Source organism: Dipodomys ordii, unplaced genomic scaffold (genome assembly GCF_000151885.1).
Source record: "Dipodomys ordii isolate 6190 unplaced genomic scaffold, Dord_2.0 Scaffold201, whole genome shotgun sequence".
NCBI lineage: Eukaryota > Metazoa > Chordata > Mammalia > Rodentia > Heteromyidae > Dipodomys > Dipodomys ordii.
In genome coordinates, this window is record NW_012267417.1 from 2351432 (window position 1) to 2373149 (window position 21718).

At 40.6% G+C, this 21718-nt stretch overlaps 1 protein-coding gene across 1 annotated transcript in view; it reads right to left on the reverse strand.

Moving 5' to 3' along the window:
• Hsd17b3 (hydroxysteroid (17-beta) dehydrogenase 3) overlaps positions 1–21718 on the reverse strand; it is a 40570-nt gene that overhangs the window by 13563 nt on the left and 5289 nt on the right. The window contains 5 exon segments of the mRNA XM_013034929.1: positions 86–125; positions 1151–1177; positions 1988–2010; positions 3543–3691; positions 5725–5800. Coding sequence (XP_012890383.1) covers positions 86–125; positions 1151–1177; positions 1988–2010; positions 3543–3691; positions 5725–5800 — 315 coding nt within the window.

The following is a 21718-nucleotide window of genomic DNA, read 5'->3' on the forward strand; positions in this document are numbered from 1 at the left end:
AAGAATTCTCTTTCTCCAGCAGAAGAGACTGATGCTTCCCAGAAATTACTACATTTCATGCATTTCACATATATTGAGCACATACCTTGACTACTGAGGTGATGTTACAATGGATGAGATTCTGCAATAAATAACACATGAATCAGCTCAGTCCTCGAGAAATTGTCTTGGGAAGAGGTCAGGGTTGAACCATGAAATGAGAGAAGTTCCATCATTTACCCAGCATGCAAATTAGATTCCCAACTGATGTTCAGCAAGCATGGGCTAAAACTGGGAAAGATCTGCTATTCATTGAATGATCCTATGTGTACGCCATCTTGAATATAAGCCATTTAAGTTTTTTTTTATTTTCCATTTAAGTTTTTTTGAAGATTTAGGAAGGAATACAGTCATAATTTTTAAAGGAAGATATAGATGTCCCCAAAGTATGATGATTCAACTTTACAATAGTACAAAAACAATGTGTATACAGTAGAAGTCATACTTCAAGTTCTGAAATTTGAGTCTTTTTCAGTTAGTGACAGGCTGTATAATAGTCTTTTGCAATGCTGGACAGTAAAAGCATCTCAGTCAGTCATATTATCCTAAGGGAAACCATCAGTTCTCTATAGTGTGCTACAGTGCTCTGGAGCTCATGTGTAGTACACACATTTCTTTTCCACTTAAGATGAACTTATTGGTAGGAGCCCATCATAAGTCAAGGAGCATCTGTATTCACTTTCCAGGAAGAGGAAGAAGGGTTAGCTCATGTGTATGTAAGAAACCACAGCATAAGGAATAGAAGAGGTGGATGGTTGACTAATACAAGATATAGGTCTTGGTTTAGAAACAAGTATGAAGAAATGACTAGAATCATCCAAATAAAAAGAGAGGAAAAGAGGGTCACCCAGAGATAAACACAAATACAGGAATAAAGAGAAACAATAACATCATTTGCTGAAAGAGAAACACAAACTTGCTTCAGAAGCAGGGTAGAAAATAAAGACCACAGGGATAGATATATATTAAAAGAAGAGTCTGGGGAGGTTGTGCAGTAATGTCCCAGCCATCTGGCAGCAGATTCAGGGTTTAAATAGAACCATAGGAACATATGCAGCATTGAGGATCACCAGCCTGTTTAGATTGGTGTAACCATAACTTCAAAAATCAGGACTCTGGGAGAGTCCATAAATAGTGTCTTCAAGAAGTGTAAAATGAATTAAAATGTAATCTATTCTAGCTTACTAGACCTCCAAAACTTCTAACCACAGAATCTGTGTTGTATGTAATCTCAGCATATTCTGCATTCTCAGACTCAATGAACTGTGGACCAAAAATGTTCACAAAGGAGCTAGAAGCATGGCTGAAGTGGTTACAGCACCAGTCTGAGGAAGCAAGCCTCTTGAATATGAGGTTCTGAGTTCAAACCCCAGTATCATAAAAAATGTTCAAAAATTGTATATTATACTGATTATACATAGACTTGTTTTTTATGTCATTTTTCCTTAAACTATATAACAGCTATTTATGAGGTCTTTACATTGTGTTAGGAACTGTAGGTCATCTAGAGAAGGTTTTAATTATCCAGGTGCCATGTGTAGGATCTATATAAGTATTATGCCATTTGTATAAGGGATTCGAGCATCTGTGGATTTAGGTATCTAACGAGGTTAGTACCTCTGGAACACTAGAGATAGCTGTATATCCCTCACACTGAAAGTTAAATAAAGTTTATTACATGGGAGCACAGACAAGCAAAAGGGTTGGCTTGCTTCTGTATTCACTGTAGCTATGAATCTGTGTGGGTAGAATTACCCTCTTATAAAGCAGAATGCATTCAGAGTTTCAAAATAGCAGGACAATGAGAAAATTAATGTTGAAGTGCAGAGAAGGGAAAATATGTCTTTTTCCAAGTGATGGTCATGAAAAGATGTACCCCTAACTGTGTATCAAGAACTAAGGTGAACAAGTTTACATTGTTGGTGGGAGTATAAACTTGTTCAACCACTTTGGAAAGTAGTATGGAAGTTCCTCAAAAGACTCCACATAGAGCTCCCCTATGACCCAGCAATCCCACTATTGGGAATTTACCCAAATGTTCACAAACAAGACCACACTAAAGCTACCAGCATGAATATGTTTATTGCAGCCTTATATTACCATAGCTAAGATATGGAACCAACCCAGATGCCCTTCAGTAGATGAATGGATCAAGAAGAAAATGTGGTATATATACACAATGGAATTCTATGCCTCCATCAGAAAGAATGACATTGCCCCATTTGTTAGGAAATGGAAAGACTTGGAAAAAAATGATATTAAGTGAAGTAATCCAGACCTAAAGAAACATAGGTCCCATGGTTTCCCTTATTTGCAATAACTAGTATATGTCTGAGCCAGAAGAAAAGGTCAGATAAATTGATGTTAGGGAAATGAACCCTAAGACATGTATTTTTTCTTTCATGCAATTGTTTCTAACATATTTGTAAGATGATTTCTTTGTTGCTTTGCATGTCCCTCCCCCACGGTATAACCCCTGCTTTCACTGTATTTGATGTTGTTATAATTTGTGGAGGGGAAGGGAAAAAACAAATCGTTTAAATAGGGATACAGGTGGACCCATTGCAACAGTGAGATGTACAAGTCATTATGTCGAAAACGAACTTTACAACTTTGGTGGCGGGGCGGGGTGGGGGGGAGGAGTGTTGGGTGAAGGGGCTGGGGAGGATGGGATGGGAAGGGGAAACAAAGGAGCTACAATGCTTGATAAGAAATGTACTCATTATCTTGCCCATGTAATTGTAACTCCTCTATACAGTATTTTCACAAAAAAAAAAAAAAAAAAGGAATCTCGCTTTTGGTAGTAGAGGTGTGGCTCTAGTGGTAGAGTGCCAGTCTTGAGCAAAAAAGCCAAGAAAGACCTTTAGGCCTGAGTTCAAGCCCAGTACTGGCACTTACATACAAAGAGACAGACAGAGAGACAGAGAGAGAAGTAAATTAAGAAATCATCTCACTTTAATATTAGAAAAAAAGCCAGAAGTGGTGTGGCTCAAGTGGTAGGTCCTTAGGCTTGAGAGAAAAAAGAAGCTCAGGGATAGCACCCAGGCCCTGAGTTCAAGCCCTAAAAAAATGAAGAAAGAAAGAAAAAGAAAATATACTTTGGAAGGTTGTTTAACACATACAAAATCATGTATAATTTTTAATATAGTAGAGCCTCTAGAGCTTTAATAATTTAATTTGATGCTATGGATTAAAAATCAGTCATAGATCCAATGGCTCAAGCCTATAATCCTAGCTCCTCAGGCAGTTAAGATCTGAGGATTGAGGTTCAAAGCCAGCCTGGGAAGGAAAGTCTAAGAGATGCTGATCTCCAACTAATCACCAAAAAACCAAATTGGAGCTGTTCCTCTATTGGTAAAGTGTTAGACTTGAGCAAAAAAGCTGAAGGAGAGCACCCAGGCCTTGAGTTCAAGCCCAGGGCTGGCACCAAAACCCTCCCCCCAAATCGGGTTAAATCTAAGCTACCATGAGATAGTTAAATGTTGCAAAGATAATCAGATCACTGATACATTACAACAGACTATGCATATTAAAATCTACTTACCTAAAATGCCAATTTCTAAACCTTCAAGTTTTTCTTTAATATACTCATAGATGTCATCTTTGGTAAAGTCTGCTTGTATAAGCTTCACCTTGCTTCTTGTAGTCCACTCTGCATTCAAGACAACATAATACATTTTTTGTTAATAAACAGAGGTACAAAACCCCTGCTGCTACTGCCACCATGAGGTTTCTCAGATGCTTCTCTACTATCTACACAGAGTATCAAGAAAACCACTGACGCATCAATTAGAAATAAGAAAACACTGGCTTGGAATGTGGCTTAGTGTTAGAGTGCTTGCCTAGCATGCATGAAGCCCTGGGTTCGATTCTTCAGCATGACATACACAGAAAAAGCTGGAAGTGGCACTGTGGCTCATTTGGTAGAGTGTTAGCCTTGAGCATAGAAAGGCTCAAGGACAGTGCCCAGGCCCTGAGTTCAAGATCCAGGATGGCAAAAAAAGAGAAAAGAAATAAGAAAACACCCTAGATAAATGATGGGAGATGCTAAAAGATTCTTGAGAGTTTATTTTTAACATTTTTTTAAAAGTTACTGTAGGTACAAGTACATGCATTGAAATAGACTACTGTCCATACAGCACACATTTGCATCCCTGGGAAATTGTTGGGCCAGTTCTACAGATACACCAACCCTTGTTATGTATCTAGCACTAAGCATTTATATATATATATATATATATATATACATTTATATAATATAAATGCTTATATATAATTCTATTTTAAATATAAATATATATATTTTTTAACCCTCTTCCAATCTTGTACAGTAGCTATCACTATTATTATTATTATTATATTGTACCTGGACACTGTCTCTTAGTGTTTCTGCTCAAGGCTGATGCTCTACCACTCAAGCCACAACTCCATTTTCAGATTTTTGCTGGTTAATTGGAAATAAGAGTCTCAAAGACTTTTCTACCAGGGCTACCTTTGAAACACAAAATTCAGATTTCAGCCTCCTGAGTAGCTAGGATTGCAGGCATGGGACATTAGTATCTAGCTGAGTAGATATCAACACTCCCATTTCCAGAGCAGAGAACTAAGACTTGAGAAGCTAGCATGTCCCAGGGCCACCATAGCCCCTTCCCACTCCAAGTTCGGTGTGCTTTCTACACGGTTCAGCACTATCACGCCTGTGCAGAAGTTTTCAGGCAGACCAAAAAACTACAGGTCCTGTTCATCAATTTCTTAGTGAACTGCTTTAGTATTAGAGTTAGAACTAATATTTCTGGATACAACAACCTGAGATATAGTTTGTGAGTAAGGGTTTTTGTTTTTAATTAAAAAAAGATACTGCTTTCTTTTCAAAAGGATGATAAACAGGGCATTTTAGCATTATGAGCAAGATACTCAAGAATGCCCTGGTCCTAATCAAAGTTACTTCTGACATTCAGATTTAGAACAAAAGGTGAATTCATCTTCTCAAGGACACTGAGCCTCTGAGGGATGACTCCAGGGCCCCATACCTCTCCGGCTCATCTCCGATCCCAAGTCTGCCCCCAAAGAAAGAAGGCTGACTCCAGACAAAGCCAGCATTTTAACAAGCTTTCCTTCAGAATTGAAAACTCATCCTGTTTGAGTTGAAAAGTTTATTTCTTAAATTAGTAATCATTACATTTCAAATATTCCAAAAGAAGTAATATAGTCAGTCTTAACTAAGAGCACTTCCAAGCAAATTATCATAATAAAACATTATGATATATAGAGTTGTATAGTATGTACCCTTTGCAACCATTCATTGCAGACCTGGATCAGATCTTTCTTTGAAATCTGATGTCCATCAGTAAGCAACGTCTCTCAACCTCCTTAAAGGAAGAGATCATGGGCACAGGCATATGAAGATCCTGCTGCCAGAGGGAATGCTGACTCTAAATGTGAAAGCACCGGATCCAAAAAGAAAATAGGCCTTCTTCATGCCTGTTCCCTCCACTTCCTGCTTTACCTGGTACAGAATCTAGGGTGGGCTAAAGCCTGTATCTTAATTCTTGCCCTTGTCACTGGACTCCCTTTGGAACAGATGGCAGCCTAGGTTCCGGACAACAGTTTGGAATTTGCAGGCAGACTTAGCTGATGAGCTCCACGAACACTTCTACTGCTGGGGCAGGGAGGGGTGTCACTCACCAATCTCTCTGGCAATGCTCTGTAGTTTTCCCATCGTCCGGCTGATAAGCACAAGGTTGAGTCCATGTTTTGCCAGCTAGAGTGGAAGTGGGAAAACCAAACACAGGAAGAGGCTGAGCAGATAAGGAAACCTTGAGCAAAAAAAAAAAAAAAAAAAAAAAGGCCAAGCAAGATCCCAAGTTCAAGGGTCTCTGGCTCATGCACTTTGCAGCAGGGTGAGGCATTTTCTTTTCCTAGACTTAAATCGGTAGAATAGAGCAAAGTTTCTGAGCTATGAGCAAAGCAACCACAGCAGGCCAATCTAAAAGTACTGTAAACATTTTTTTCAGGAGGCTGAGATCTAAGGATCACGGTTCAAAGCCAGCCCAGGAAAAAAAGTCCATGAGACTCTTATTTCTAATTAACCAGCAAAGATCCAGCAATGGAACTTTGGCTCAAGTGGTAGAGCACCAGCCTTGAGTAAAAAAAGATAAAGGACAGTGTCCAGACCCTGAGTTCAAGTACTGGTATGCATAAGTGTGTGTGTGCATGTGTATGTGTGTGTGCATGCGCACGCACACACACACACACACACACACAATTGTTTTTCTTTTTGCTTTCTTTTTGGTACTCAGGTTTGAAATCAGGACCTCGCAATTGCTATCATTTAAGCATGTTCCTAATCCCTTTCCTTTTAGTTTGTGGTTCCAGGGTCTGGGCTCTAACCATACGATCCTGTCTCTGCCTCCTGAATAGCTGGGATTACAAGTGTGCACCACCACAACCAGCTCAATGCACAAGAGACTAGTTTTTCCTAGTGCAGACCCACAATCTAAAAGCACTTTTTAAATCTAAAGCCCAAGCAAGAGGGCTGTTGTGTCCTAGAACTCAAAATATTGGAGGTGAAGAAAAGAGGAAAAAACATAGATGTGTTGACTTTGTCACTATTCTTTACATGATAGAGATTTATTTAATAGAGTTACACCGTATTAGGTATTATAACTAACCAAGACATGTTTTGAAATGTACCAGAGGATGTGAGCAGATCATGGGCAGAAAGCACTATGCCATTTTGTACCAAGGACTTAGGCATCCAAAGAAATTTGGAGGGATGCCCCTCCCCCATCCCAAGAAACAGCTCTAGTAAGCATCAGTGTCTATTGTATGTGCTTTCAAGAAAAGAGTATGCTATGACTATCTATCTATCTATCTATCTATCTATCTATCTATCTATCTATCTATCTATCTATCTACCTACCTACCTACCTACCTATCTATCTACCTATCTATCTAATACTGGAGCTTGAACTCAAGGTCCAGGCATTTTCCTTTAGCAAGCCAAAAGGGCTAGGGGCAGAGCATCTACGTAGCAAGTTCAAGTCCCAGTTTTCAAATCCCAGTTCTACCACAAAGAAAAAAAAAACAATACCAAGAGAAAAAAATGTCCCCATAGTCCTGTCTCCTCAACCAGCTACATTCACTTCCTCTGTGTGTTAGTGATCCTTCCCTAATTTCCTCTCTGCATCTGTGGGCATACATGGTACAGAGAGAAATGTTTCTTTTGTAGAGTTTGTTTCTTTTTTATCACATATAATTGTGACTTTAAGTATTGCCTTACAACATTCTTTTTAATTTCATGATATCTTATCTCGAAGAATTGTCTGTCTTCTCCAGCACAGGATAGAGAACCACTTGGCTTTTTAAAAAATTGCTGATAGTGTTCTGTAGCTCACCTATAGGTTTTTAAAAAATTTTCCCATAAGCCTTCTAAATAAGTCTTTGGATAGAAGAATACATGACTTCTACTTGTTTGTTTGTTATATTGCAGTACACCAAATGAATATTTTGTTGTTGTTGGTGGTGGTGGTCATGGGTCTTGAACTCTGGGCCTGACCGTTGTCCCTCAGCTCTTCAGCTCAAGGCGAGCACTCTACCACTTGAGCTACAACACCACTTCCGGTTTTCTGGCAGTTTATTGGAGATAAGAGTTTCACGGACTTTCCTGATCAGGATGGCTTTGAACTACAGTCCTCAGATCTCAGCCTCCTGAGTAGCTAGGATTACAGGTGTGAGCCACCAGTGCCCGGCTCAAACCAATATTTTCTAGCTCAATTCCATTTGAACACTAACATGGGGTATGTCAAGGGTCAAGGGGTGGTAGGAGCATCTTTTGTTTTCATATCTGGTCTTAGTCCCTAATCCCTGACACAAGAGTTTCTAACATCCTTGGAATCTTCTGACCCTAGGGAGCTTCAGGATGAGGCCAAGCAGGTGATGAGAGAGTAGAAACTTCCAGCCCCATCCTCTGAAGGGGAGAGGGACACAGAATGAGAGTCAGTCACCAGACTCAGAGACTGAGGCATCCTTAGGATACAAGAGTTGTATGGCCCACTCTTTCTCCTCCTTCTCACTCTCTACTATCCTCCTGGAGGGTTAACACACCACTTTTAGTCACCACACAAGAAGAAATGCTAGGCAAGGAAAGACAAAACACCACAGTATGTAGTTGGACACACACACACACACACACACACACACACACACACACACTGCCTCTATTGCAGGTCCTAGCTAGGAGAGGAAGAAGATATATCTTTCATCAGTGTTCAGCAATTTGATGATTACAACTGATTGGACAAAAGGCACCATGGAAAGGAAACTATATTTATACCTTAGAAGTGACCATAAGACCTTGTTTCCACCTAAGAGGTGTCCATGACTTGACAAAACCCAAGGTGAAAAAGGGGTAGCCAGAATGATTGATTATGCCTCAGGAGCAGGTGAGTTGTGCTACTTTATGATGTTGGTTATGACACTGGCTATATGTTACAACTTTGCTTCTGAAAGACATGACAATCTCCCACAATGAGGATAATTTGCCAATCACCTGTATTTTGATTAGCTCCTGCTTTCAATCTTCTAACACTATATGGAATTGGCTCAATACTAATAGTCTGAATTGTATCAACATGAATATTCATTATTTGTTATATAGAATTATTTTTATCTGGCATTAATATTGCTTCTACTCTTTTTTGTTGCTTGTGTTTTCTGAGTATATGAGTTTTTTCACTCTCTGTATCTCTGTCTCTCTGTTTCTGTCTTTCTGTCTCTGTCTTCTTGTCTGTGTGTGTGTGTGTGTGTGTGTGTGTGTGTGTGTGTGTGTGTGACTTTTCACTGCTAGGGATCAAATCTAGTGCCTGGTACCCACCTTGCATTCAGAACAACCTCTTCCATACAGTGACCAAGGATCTAGGTTATTTTCCTAGAGCCAGAAATAGGATGAGACAAGTGAAGAATCCAGGTAGATAATTTAAGGAGAGACTCATTTTGGATTTCATGGACCCTCTGCCTGCCTCACCTTACTCCTACCCCCTTTTTGTCCATCTAGTAGCTCTACCCTTTGACATAAAGGTCTCATAGTTTTATATTATGTAATTGAGCACTGAATTTGATTATAGTACAGTGAAAGCAAATTCATGTCATTTTTAAATGAAATACGTTACAAGAATGGTTAAATTTTCATCCAAAGAGAGAAAGACAAGTACTACATTGGACTTAGTAAATGTCCAAGTTATTTATTCATAAGGAGAAAAAGTACACAAAATAATAAATGTTTCTTAGGAATAGATACAGACCGAAAAATACTTCAAACTTGAGAAGAAAGAGCCTGAAAAGGGGGATGAATATGAAATAAACCAATATGAGGCAATGGATAGGTAGTAATGACTGGTTCTGATTAACAATTAAGATGAAAGAGGAAGAGAAGAATGGAATGAAGCATGGAAGAAAATAGAAAAACTTAGAATATGAACTGCCTCGGTAGGCCTCCATGTACATTTAGATGGAGTGGTTATGAGCTATGTGTCCCTCCCTGACATCTGCTATGTACACATGTACGTGTACATGTTTGTCTGTACATATTGTACTAGGTTTGAATGTAGGGCCTTGTGCTTGCCAGGCAAGTGCTCTATTGCTGAGTTATGGTACCAACCTCTACTTTCTGTTTAAGCTAATTTAAATCAGTTCTAAGCTTTTGCAAGACTCTGGCTACTAAATCTAGTTTTCTTGTCTATAAAATTTTTTAGCTGCCTTTAGCCATTTTATTTTGTATTTATGTGTTAATTATGATACTTGGATTTGAACTCTGGGTCTCACACTTGCTTAGCTTACCTGCTTGCCTGGTGCTCTACCACTTAAGTTGTGCCTCCATGACTGGTTATTTTAGAGATAAACTCTTGAGGACTTTTCTACTTGGGCTAGCTTTGAACCTTCATCTTATGCATCTCAGCTTCCTGAGTAGCTACAGCCATGAGCTACCAGCACTTGGCATTTCAGTTTACATTTTAGTTAAGGCTACCTCTAACCTTAGCAAACATCCTGAGAGAGAGTTTTATATTTTGATATCAAATGGTTAAATACCATTTCAAGCTTAGAAATAAATAAAAGGATGATTATTCTTTTAAAAAATTAATATCATCCTAGAATATTTCCTAATGTCTGCTTGATGTTATCTGATGTCCTTGGGCAGTAAGCTTTGTTCTAATAGAGAAGTTCTCAGCTGATGAAGGTGCAGATAGCTCAGAACCCGCAAGGTTAGAAACACAAGGAGCTGATTTCATAATGTCATGGAGAATCCATCCAGAGGTGCAAGGTCATCACTCTGCAGAAAGGTAGCTAGGATTGAAGGTGGTGCTAGTTTTTTGCTCTTGTCTCCCAATGACAAGTTATTACTTTTCAATGGCCCCTTGTGTCTACTTGAGTTTTTTCACTACTAGGTTGAGTAAAACACATATTTGTGTTTTAAAACTATGTTTTTACAACATTGAAGGAAGAATACTAGACTATCCTTTGAGCTATCTGGCTAAATAGCCACAATTCCAACCTCATCCACAATCCTATAAATTTTCAGAACCGAATATGTAACTATGCCCTATTCAAAAACATTGAAGAAACTAGTTGTAGAGACTTACACCTCTAACCCTAGCTATTAAGGAATCTGAGATCTAAGTATCACAGTTTAAAGTCAATTTGAATAGAGAAGTCCATGACACTCTTAGCTCCAATTAACCACCAAAAAGGCAAAACTGGAGGTATGGCTCAAGTGCCATCCTTGAGCAAAAAAGCCAATCAAGAGCATGAGATCATGAACTTTACGACTTGCAGTGGGGGGGGGCAGGGAGGAGTTGGGGAGGTGGGGAAGGAAGGGATGGTAGGGGAAAAACAAAGGAGGAGGTAACAATCCTCAATAGGAAATGTATGTACTCATTACCTTACTCATGTAAATGTAACCCCTCTGTAATGTATTTTTACAATAAAAACGTATTTTTTTTTTGGGTCCGGTTGTGGGGCCTGAACTCTGGGCCTGGGTGCTGTCCCTCAGCTCTTCAGCTGAAGGCTAGCACTCTACCACTTGAGCCACAGCGCCACTTCCAGCTTTTTTCTTTCTTTTTTTTGCTTATGTGGTGCTGAGGAATCGAACCCAGGGCCTCATGCATGCAAGGCAAGCGCTCTACCACTGAGCCACCTTCCCAGCTCCAATAAAAACATATTTTTAAAAAAGATCATGAGATCTTGAGGTCAAGTCCCAGTACCAGTGCCCCCAAATAAAAATAAATAGAAGAAGTAAAAGAACCACTTCAATACAACTTTATAGTATTTGAAAAACCTATATCTATAAACAGTAGGCTGGGGAATAGGGGTACAGTTCAATGAGCAGCACCTCTCCTGAAAGTGTGACCCCCGGGTTCCATCCCAGCATCATAAAAATAAAATAAAATGCCACAGTAAAACTGATTTTAAAGAAGCTGTCTCTCCCACCCCCACCCCCACCACACCGATGTTTTCACATGTCTTTTCAACAGTTGGCAGCTGAACCTAACTGTCCAAAAAAAATTCAATAATGTATTTAATCTAATGGACATATTCAAACAATGAGTAACATCATGTTCTTTGGAAGTTGGCTCTGAAGTGTCTGATAAGACTGAAATCTCAGCCAGGTACCATTGCCTTACCCCATCTACTTGAGAGGCTGAGAATGGGAGGATACCAGTTCCAGGCAAGTCTGCGCAGGAAAGTTGTAGAAACCCTATCTGACCCAACAAAAACTGAGTATGGACACTAGGTACCAGTGACTCACACCTACAATCCTAACAACTCAGAAAGGCTGAGAGCTGAGAATTGCAGCTAGCCCTGACAGGAAAGCATTGAGAGTCTTATCTCTAATTAACCACCCAAAAGGCAGAAGTGGAGCTGTGGTTCAAATGGTAGAGCACTAACCTTGAGCAAAAAAGCCAAAGGACAGCACCCAGGACTTGAGTTCAAGCCTTAGTACTTGTAAAAAAAGAAAAATTAAAGCTGAGCTACTATCCCAAGCTACATTGGTGGGGGAAATTAAAAAGATCATGGTGCCAGGTTACCTGGGCAGCAAAGTCTTCTGTGGAAACTCCATCTCTACAAAGGGAAATTGGACGAAGTGATACCCTCCTGTGGTCCCAGGGAATCATTTAGGCTTTAGGAAGCCTGAAATAGGATCAAGAACACACCATAAAAGTAACCAGTGAAGCCAGGCATCGGTGGCTCACGCCTGTAATCCTAGCTATTCAGGAGGCTGAGATCTGAGGAACACGGTTCAAATCCAACCTGGGCAGAACAGGCCATGAGACTCTTTATCTCCAATAAACCACCAGAAAACTGAAAGTGGTGCTGTCGCTCAAATGGTAGAGTGCTAGCCTTGAGCTGAAGAGCTGAAGGACGGCGCCCAGGCTCAGAGTTCAAAAAAAAAAAAAAAGTAAACAGTAAAAAACAGACCTAGAGGTGTGCCTAAAGTACAGGGCCAACCTAGCATGTGCAAGTCACTGAGTTCAAACCTCAGTCAAAAAAAAAATTAAAAAATTTTAAAAAATGGACAGATCTCCAGCAATATGGTAGAGAGAGGAGGCCCACGTGAGCAATCAACAATGCCAAGAGTGAGAAGACAGGATAATTCAGTAGAGGTCAGCCAGAATCTAAACTACCAGAAAAGGGCAGAATGAACACGCATTGTTGCTTTGCCACCCTTCGGAATTTCTGTAAAACCATTGGGAAGTGATTTTTTTCTGGGAAAATGTAAATCCACAGAAAAGAAGACATGAAGACAGGAGTGCAACCCCACATTCTTCTTTGCTAGAAAATAGAAGCAAGGTCTAAATCCTAAGCCAGGAGCAGTATTAGTGAGACATTAATATTAACAATCTTTTTTTTGCTGCACATATATTTTTAAATTTTATCATTAAGTAGTTGTACAAAGAGGTTTTAAATTGTGTGTGTGTGGTGGGATGTGCGTGCCTGTGTGCAGGTCATGGAGCTTGAACTCAGGGCCTGGGGGCTGTCCCTGAGCTTCTTTTGCTCGAGGGTCTTGAGTCACAACTGTACTTCTGCCCTTTTCTAAGTAGTTTATTGGAGATACATGTCAAACAGACTTTCCTGCCTAGAATGGCTTCAAATCACAATCCTCACATCTCAGCCTCCTGAGTAGCTAGGATTACAAGCATAAGCCACCAGCATCTGGCTAAGAGGTACCAATTCTATGTCAGGTTCTGAATACAATTCATCTTGGCCTTCAATCTCCCTTATTTTTCCCCTTCCCATTCTTACCCTCAAGTTACACAATTCAATTTTTACATAATTTACATCAAATATAATGACTGCTTTGGCTCACTTTTCCTCCCTCCATTTGTGTGCCAGTACTCAGGGCCTGGGCACTGCACCTTAGCCTTTTCCCTCAAAAGTTGGTGCTTTACCACTTGAATCACAGTTCCACTTCAGAGATTTGGGTGGTTAATTGGAGATAAAAGTCTCATGGATTTTTCTGCCCAGGCTGGCTTCTAACTACAATCCTTAGTCTTCTGAGGAGCTAGGATTACAGACATGAGCTACCAGCACCTGGCTTTTTTTATTGGACTCATAGCAATTATGTGGTGTACATTTGTGCAGTGTAAGACAATTTGTCATCTCAGACATATATCATTTCCTTGCCTTGGGAAAAGGCAAAATCCCCTACTGGTTTTTTGAAATTTTCAATCATTACTGAAGTATATCACCAAAGTTTCTTTAAAATCTCAGGCCATACCAGATGGAATAAAGAAGCCAGAAGATGAGGGCTGGTGGAGCTACTTGAGAAGTAATGAGCAAGTGCTGTCTCTGAGCATGAGATCCACCCATAGGTGGGAGCTGAACTCAGAACCCAAAACCACAAGCAACCCACTTTCCTCCCTCAGGCAGGATAATGACTTAACATAACCTAACAATACCTGCAGGGGTCTCTCTACCAACATTCCCCCCTATGGCCCAGGTACCTCTTCATCCCCCAACTAGCTGGATAGAACCAAGCAGATGCTAGAAAAAGCAACTTAGATAGAAAATGTTGGCAAAAGCATCATTTTTCTGAAATATACAAAATTTCTAACTCAGCCAAGAAAAAAGTTTGAAACTCAACTAGTTCTATCATCATGAAAAACTAGTACAAATAGCAATTTTTTAAAGGTTATATATATATATATATATATATATATATATATATATATATATGTAGTTTAAATTGTGCCCCAAAGAAAACTCCAGGCATAGATGATTATCTTAGGGGGTCAGAAAAATCCCCAAGACTCTATCTCCAAAATAACCAGCAAAAAACAAGGCTGAAGGTGTGGTTAAAGTGATACAGCACCAGTTGTGAGCAAGCCAGCTAGGCTAAAGCACAAAGTCTGAATTTAAACTTTAGTACCAGCAAGAAGGATAAAAAGGAGGAGGAAAAGGAAGAACAAGGAGAGTAGGAGGAAGAGGAAGAAAAGAAAAAGAAAGTAGGGCTGGGGATGTAGTTCAAAGGTAAATACAGGAGGCCCTGAGTTTGAAACCCAACACCACACCCAAAAACAAAAACAATCAAGGAAATCATTAATATAATGTTCATGATGGTGTTTATCTTTGAGGGGTGAGAGAAGGGAAACAAAAAGGATGACATACAAGCAAGTTCAAGGACATGATGATGTTCTGTTACTTTGAGTGATCAGGGATACAAGTTTTTATTATTTTTTGATAACTATGCTTTATATCCATTCTTGTTTGTTCTTTCTGCTTCTCTCTCTCTCTCTCTCTCTCTCATACACACACACACACACACACACACACACACACACATACACACACACACATTATATACTATCATGCACCTGAGAAATTCAAAGCTGGGATCAGGTTGAATTAAACACCATAGGAAAAACGCAATGAGTCCAAAGAAATAGAAATTACTGCTTTCAGTCAAGGCCACTGAGAGGAACACACTGAGAGGTTGGGGGATGGGGAGGGGAGGATTAGAGATTAGGAAGAAGAGTGCCCTTGTTGCCCAAAGATGGGTCCACACACTACAAAGGAAGGAGATGGTAACATCCAAGGACAGTACTTCTTTCCCCTTGGGCTGGTCTGATACAGGAAAGCCAAGTGACTTTAAACCAGGGCCAACTCTGGGCCATAACCTGTAACTGCCAGAGATATCACCTCAAGAATTGTGACTGCCTTTGCCTACAACACTGGATATGGGGAGCTCTCACAGTTGTTGAGGAATGGCACAAAAACTGCCCAAATATGGAGGAAGACTGACAGCTCTTCATTGAGTATTTGGCTCTAATATTCTCTGAGCTTAATAGCCAAGAAGATGTGTTTTTATACATAACAAAAAATAAAATGCATAAAATTTCATGACAATGTAAAGAAAAGACCTTTAATCCTCTCATACTTGTTCTCATACCTGTTAAGCTAGCAATCTTACTAGTAAGGATGTGTGTTCAAATGTATGAACAAGGTCATGCCTTACAACATTATTCATGAAGCAAAAGAAGAAAAGAAAAAAATCAACTTTCCTGTCTGTGGAAGAGGCCTTCATTTAAGAGAATATGACAGAGAAATACCAAAGTTCAGGAAAAATCTGGTGAGCCAAGAACAAGAAAAGGCCAGGTAGAATGAGGAAGCCACTTGAGCCTGAGAAACAGGGCAGAGGAAATGTAGACACGAAAATCAAATGGAGGCTGGGAAGGTAGCTCAGTGGTAGAGTGCTTGCTTTGTATGCATGAGGCCCTGGATTCGATTCCTCAGCACCACATAAGCAGAAAAAGCAGGAAGTGGTGCTGTGGCTCAAGTGGTCCTTCAACCAAAGGGCTCAGGTAGATCACTAGCCTTCAACTGAAGAGCTTAGGGACAATATCCACTCCCAGAGTTCAGACCCCACAACTGAAAAAAAAAAAAGTCAAAAGCTGTTCCTTGTGCACACAATTTGAATCATGATCTGCAAAAGTAACAGCCAATCAATGGGGTCCACAAAAAGAGAGAATAGCCAATCAACAAAAACCCAGTTGCCCCATAAAAACCTTTCCCCAGCTCCATATCTGGGTAGCAGGAGCAGGAGCACCTCCACTACACTCTTCTGCCTAGCTCCCATCTGCCTGTCCTGTACTAGCATCCTAATAGATCCTATTTGCCTGGCTTTGTAAATTCTTTTACCAATCCACATTCCTGGCTCTGACTATCCATGAATGTCCATCTCTAAATGAAGCTGATTCAAAAAGATTTGGCACATCCCTGGTCTGGAATATCTGGGCACCTTTACAAAGAATAAGACCCTCGTTGTACCTTTGCTGTGGCCAGGTTTTCTGTGCTGTTATTAAATAATGTGAGGAAGAGTCTATACTTACCCCAAATATATCTCTTTGGCATATTTTGAGTTGACTACTCAGAGAAAGTGCAGACTAATGCAGACGAAAATGACTTGAAAATTGTCCTTTCATTAATAATAGCAACAATAATAATACATTCATCTACATTAATAAATGTAGCAGATATGTTTTTCACCTTCTCTTTCACGATGTTAAGAAGCTACAAGCTTTTCTTTTAATAGCTAATACTGAAATCTGAAGTTAGGATCTCACACTTTTTTATAGCTGACATTCCTACTACTTAAACCTCCAGCCCTTCTTTTTGCTGGTTATTTTGGAGATGGAAACTCTCAGATTTTTCTGCCTGGATTGACCTTGAACTGTGATCTTCCAGGTCTCAGCCTCCTGAGTAGTTTAGAATTACAGATATGAGCAACTGGCATGCAGCAAAAACCCACAAACTATATGAATGAGTATATATGATAGCAAATTGGAGGGCATGGCTACAAATGGAGTTCCTTTAACTCACCTATTGTCTCTGTGTTTTGGGTAGGCCTAGGTCATACTTCTACATTTAAGAATGACAACAAGATCCATAATAGCCTTATTTGGGGTAAAAGACCCACTCAAAACCCCTTGTCTCCAATGTTTAGGGGTTACTATATGACTTAAGCATATATATTCTCCCAGGTCAGAAAGTATAAAGACCCCAGATAAGAATCACCATTTTGCGGGGTGCCCGTTGCTCACGCCTGTAATACTAGCTACTCAGAAGGCAGAGATCTGAGGATTGTTGTGCAAAGCCAGCCCAGGCAGGAAAGTCCATGAGGCTCTTATCCCCAATAAACCACTAGAAAACTGGAAGTGGTGCAGTGGCTCCAGTGGTAGAGCGTTATCCTTGAGCTGAAGAGCTGAGGGACAATGTTCAGGCCCAGAGTTCAAGCCCCATGACTGACAAAAAAAAAAAAAAAGAATCACCATTTTGAGTCTTCAATCCTATTTCCTCTGGGGAAAGCAGGAAATGTTTATCTCAGCTTTCCTAGTTTTTCTACTTTATCCTGTTTTACTAAAAATAAACCCTTGTTAAATTTCTACTCTGTGAGATTGTCCTTTTTGTGAGATTCCTCAAAATGGTTTTTTCACTGTGGATCTCAAGTTTCTGTGAATTGAACAGAGACTGGGAGGCTGAGGACCCCTGTTCTTGCCATTCTCCCATACAGAGCTGTACATCAGGAAAACACTCATTTTTTATGGCAGGTCTGGATATTATAGGGTCTTCTGGTCTTCCTCTCACTCTTCACCATCCCATCAACAGATGAGTATGGATTTTCTTTAATTTTTCTGAAAAATACTATTTTTCCTTCTCATTTCTTTAAGGAAACTCAGGAGAGTTGATAAAAAGATTTTATTTCCTCTTTTTGTGCATTTCTGTATGTTTGGATTTTCTAATGTTATGCCTGCATTGCTCTTACTGTTGTATGGGAATTCAGACATGAGAAAACAAGAGAAGCCACATTTTGAGAGGTTGAATTGAAAGTCTTTATTAGAAAGCCGGCGGCTTCTAGTGGACTACTGTCTCAAAGACCTACAGCTGCCTAGAATACGCTTAACACTGTTGGACAACTGAGCCATGAAAGTAGGAGAGGAAAGAAAGAGCAGAAAAACAAAGCCAACAAACCAGATCAACTCCAATGGAAAGGTGAAGTGGGACACCAGAGGAGAGACATGACGCATGGCATAGGGCCAGGGTCAGGGAACAGGGTCACAGGAAACTCTACCTAGAGTCTCACGAGTTCAAGGCACAGGACTAACAGGTCCAGTAACCTATCATCCAAGTCCCTGCCCTTGCCTCTAGGAATTCAGGACCACCTATGGGGGGGGGAGTTTAACTGCCTCTACCATGAAGACAAGATGGCACCAGTTAAACTCAATTCCCTATCATCTACCACATGGCCAAGATGGCAACAGTTACACCTAGTATTCTTATTTTATTACCTTTAACAGGATTTACCTGGACAAAGAGATGGTAACTTTTTGTTTTCTTATTGTTGTTGCTATTTTCCTTTATATACCTCTTCTTTTTTGGGGGAGAGGGTCCAGTCATGGGGCCTGAACTTTGGGCCTGGGCGCTGTCCCTTAGCTATTCAGCCCAAGGCTAGCACTCTACCACTTGAGCCACAGCACCACTTCTAGCTTTTTTCTTTTTGCTTATGTGGTGCTGAGGAATAGAACCCAGGGTCTCATGGATGCAAGGCAAGTGCTCTACCACTGAGCCACCTTCCCAGCCCTTTTTATACATCTTTGAATTAAAAAATATATACATAAACATCATTAACCATTCAGGAAATACAAATTAAAGGCACAATGAGCTATCACCACACAACTTGATAACGTCTTTTAAAAAGTAAAATAATAATTTAAAAATCTTAAATCAATAGCGGTCCCATATCAAGCCCCCCTCTCCTTCACTGGTAGCATCCCCAAGTCTGTCTGTCCCTCTCCCTCTCCCTCTCTCTACATCTCTCAGTCTCTGTCTCTCTCTCTCAGGAAAATTCACACCCCTCCCCTTCCAACTTTGAGTCCTGGAATCCATCAAAAGGATGGCTAAAGAATTAAGCACCTTTGTCTCTCACAATCCACTTCCCCAGCCTCCTAAAGGGGAGATCGTCCATTAAATAGAAAACAATTTGCATTTTCAGCACAAAGGATGCTCTCTGCCTGGTGGGCTTCAAGCCTCTCCTTAATTGTGCCATTTGTCTCAAGAGCCCCGAGCATTTAAAGGTTCCCAGTGAAGTGGTCTGGACCTGGAGGGGGCAGGGAGACCAGTTGATTGTCTGGCTCTCATTGTTCCTTTTGTTTGCTTGAGCAGGACTCAATCTCATGTCCAGAAGGTTCAGGCTGACAGGCCCCATACACGGTCTCGCCCCTTTCAGAGCATTAAGCTGAAGCCCACAGACTTTCCCAGAACGCAACGCGGCCACATTGGGGCAGAATGGCCGCCACTCTGGTGAATGGGCCTTGTTTTCCTTTGACTTGATGTGGGGCCTGGGTCAGGGGAAGGTGCTTGGAGCTGCTAATCTACACTGGACGGTGGGAAAGCAAGGAAAGACAGGGCTTCCTCTGTGTGGCAGAGAATAAAAGAAAAAGCTTGAATTCAGGTGCTGAGGGAGTAGAAATGGTTGTCTTAGGTTATGTGAGCAGGGCAGGAGGGCACCCTGGCCCTTCCTCTCCCAGGCCCATTCTTTTGCACAACCTTTTCCCATCTCCCTCTTGAAATTCCTTTAACAGAGGGCAGAGCCTCTCTTGCCACTTAAAGCATAAATATAGAATAGGTTAAAATGCAATATAGAATAGGTCTCCACATGGATAGAGTGTTAGTACCTCTCTCTAGTCCCACAATTAAGAGCATGTTTTTAAAAAAGTAGATATTAAGATGGTTGGGGGGCTGCACCTGAGGAACAGCACAGTGGTGATTTCCGGGGCTTTCCTTTTGTTTCCTATATTTCAGGTTTATTTAAACTGGAGTAGCTAGCAAATCAGAAATGCCACCAGGGGAAGATACAGAAAATTCCAAGGAAAAGCTTTCTCCTAACTAAAGGACCAGGCCAGGGGAAGCTTAGCATCAGAAAATATTTACACTAACTGCTATATTCTAAGCAAATGCCTTAAGGGGAAAAAATGTCCCTTTTCTACTGCTTCAGCAAAGACTAAGCAAGAAAAGAAGACTTTCATGCTGGCTGATATAATGAGGTATCTCCTACCCACATTTCTGATTGGGACTTGGGAAGGTGAAGGAGGAATCTGGGACTGTTAGCATGTCACTATAAGAAACAACTTAAATGCTGTTTTTGTTAGGCTTATGAATTAACTAAAAGCAAGATAAAAACTGGGCAACCAGATCACTCACTTTGCATCTGTGTCCTTTGTTCTGAGGTGAATGCTGTCTCTGGATTTGCCTATAAGCATCTGTGGCAGAAGGCCAACTGCCCCTCAGATAGGAAATACCTTTTTACCTGTGGAACAGGTAAAACTTCTCAAAAGAAAGAGCAACCAAACACTCAAAAGATTACCCACAAGGCAGTAGACTTTCTGGTCCCTTCAAATGGCTTGTGATTTTTTTTAAATCATTGTGAGACAAAAAACAGAACTAAAAGCCAACCAGGCCACACCACTGACTGGGCACATTTAATCAGTAGGCATAGCTGCCAACCAATCTTCCCTATTTAACCTAAGTCAAATGTTTGTACTTTCTAAGATGGCTGAAAATCTAAATAGGTGCTGCTTCCTGTAACTGGCATGTAATAAAACTCTTTCTCCAAAAACTCAAGGTTCTATTGTCATTGCCACCTTCTAAAGTCAGTGAAGACTATTACACCCTATTACAGTTGACGTGATTTGTCCCACAAAACTTCATGTGCTGGAAGGCTGGTCCTCAGTGTAATGGTAGTGGTAAGTAGTGGTTCCTAAGAGGTGGGGCCTAGAGAAAGGTCTTTAGGTTATTGGGGGGATTCTATTGGGAAAAATTGAGGTAGTTTTGTGAGTCATTTTCTACAAAGAGAATGAGCTGTTATAAAAGGAATAGCCATGGCTCCTCTAATCCCCCTCTGCCCTCTGGTTTCCTGTGTCACCATGGGAGCACTCTTTCAGGTGCCTCACCATTCTGATATCCTCCACTATTAGGCTTTTATTCTCCACTATGAAGCCAAAAGGAAAACTAATCTTGGACTTTACATTTCCAAAAGAGGTTAGTATTATGTTTGGGCAATGAAGAATGGACTAGGAAATGCCGTAAACTCAGTAGTTGCAAAGCCCCCCTCTGTCCTTTCTCCTTTCCCTTCTCCTGGGATGGTAACAGAGGATACCTCATAGAGACCCAGGACTTTTACTACCACCTAACAGTCACAAGTTTAGTTTTATGGGGACTAGCAAAGAAGGCATCCTGCTTCTTCTTGAGCCAGTATCCGGAACCAATAGAGGCCTCCTAGGACCCAGGACCCCCACAATCCCTCCCTAGACACACCTAGCATGTAGGATTCACTTAATGGAGGCTGAGTAGAGAACTCTTACCTCCACCAACAAGTAGAAGAATGCCAATACTACAGAAGCAATGCCAGTAGTGACAAATACAAACAGACTAGTAAGAGCTCAGAGGCCCTAACATGAACCCAGAAATATTCAACAATGACCCAATCATGCAGGGAACCAGGTAAACCATGCTTTAAATGGGGGAACATAATCATTTCATGGCAAGATTGTGATGATACAGATTTTAGGAGTGCCCGACAAGATTTTAAAGTATAAAACTGCTTCAACAAGCCATTATGAATACATGA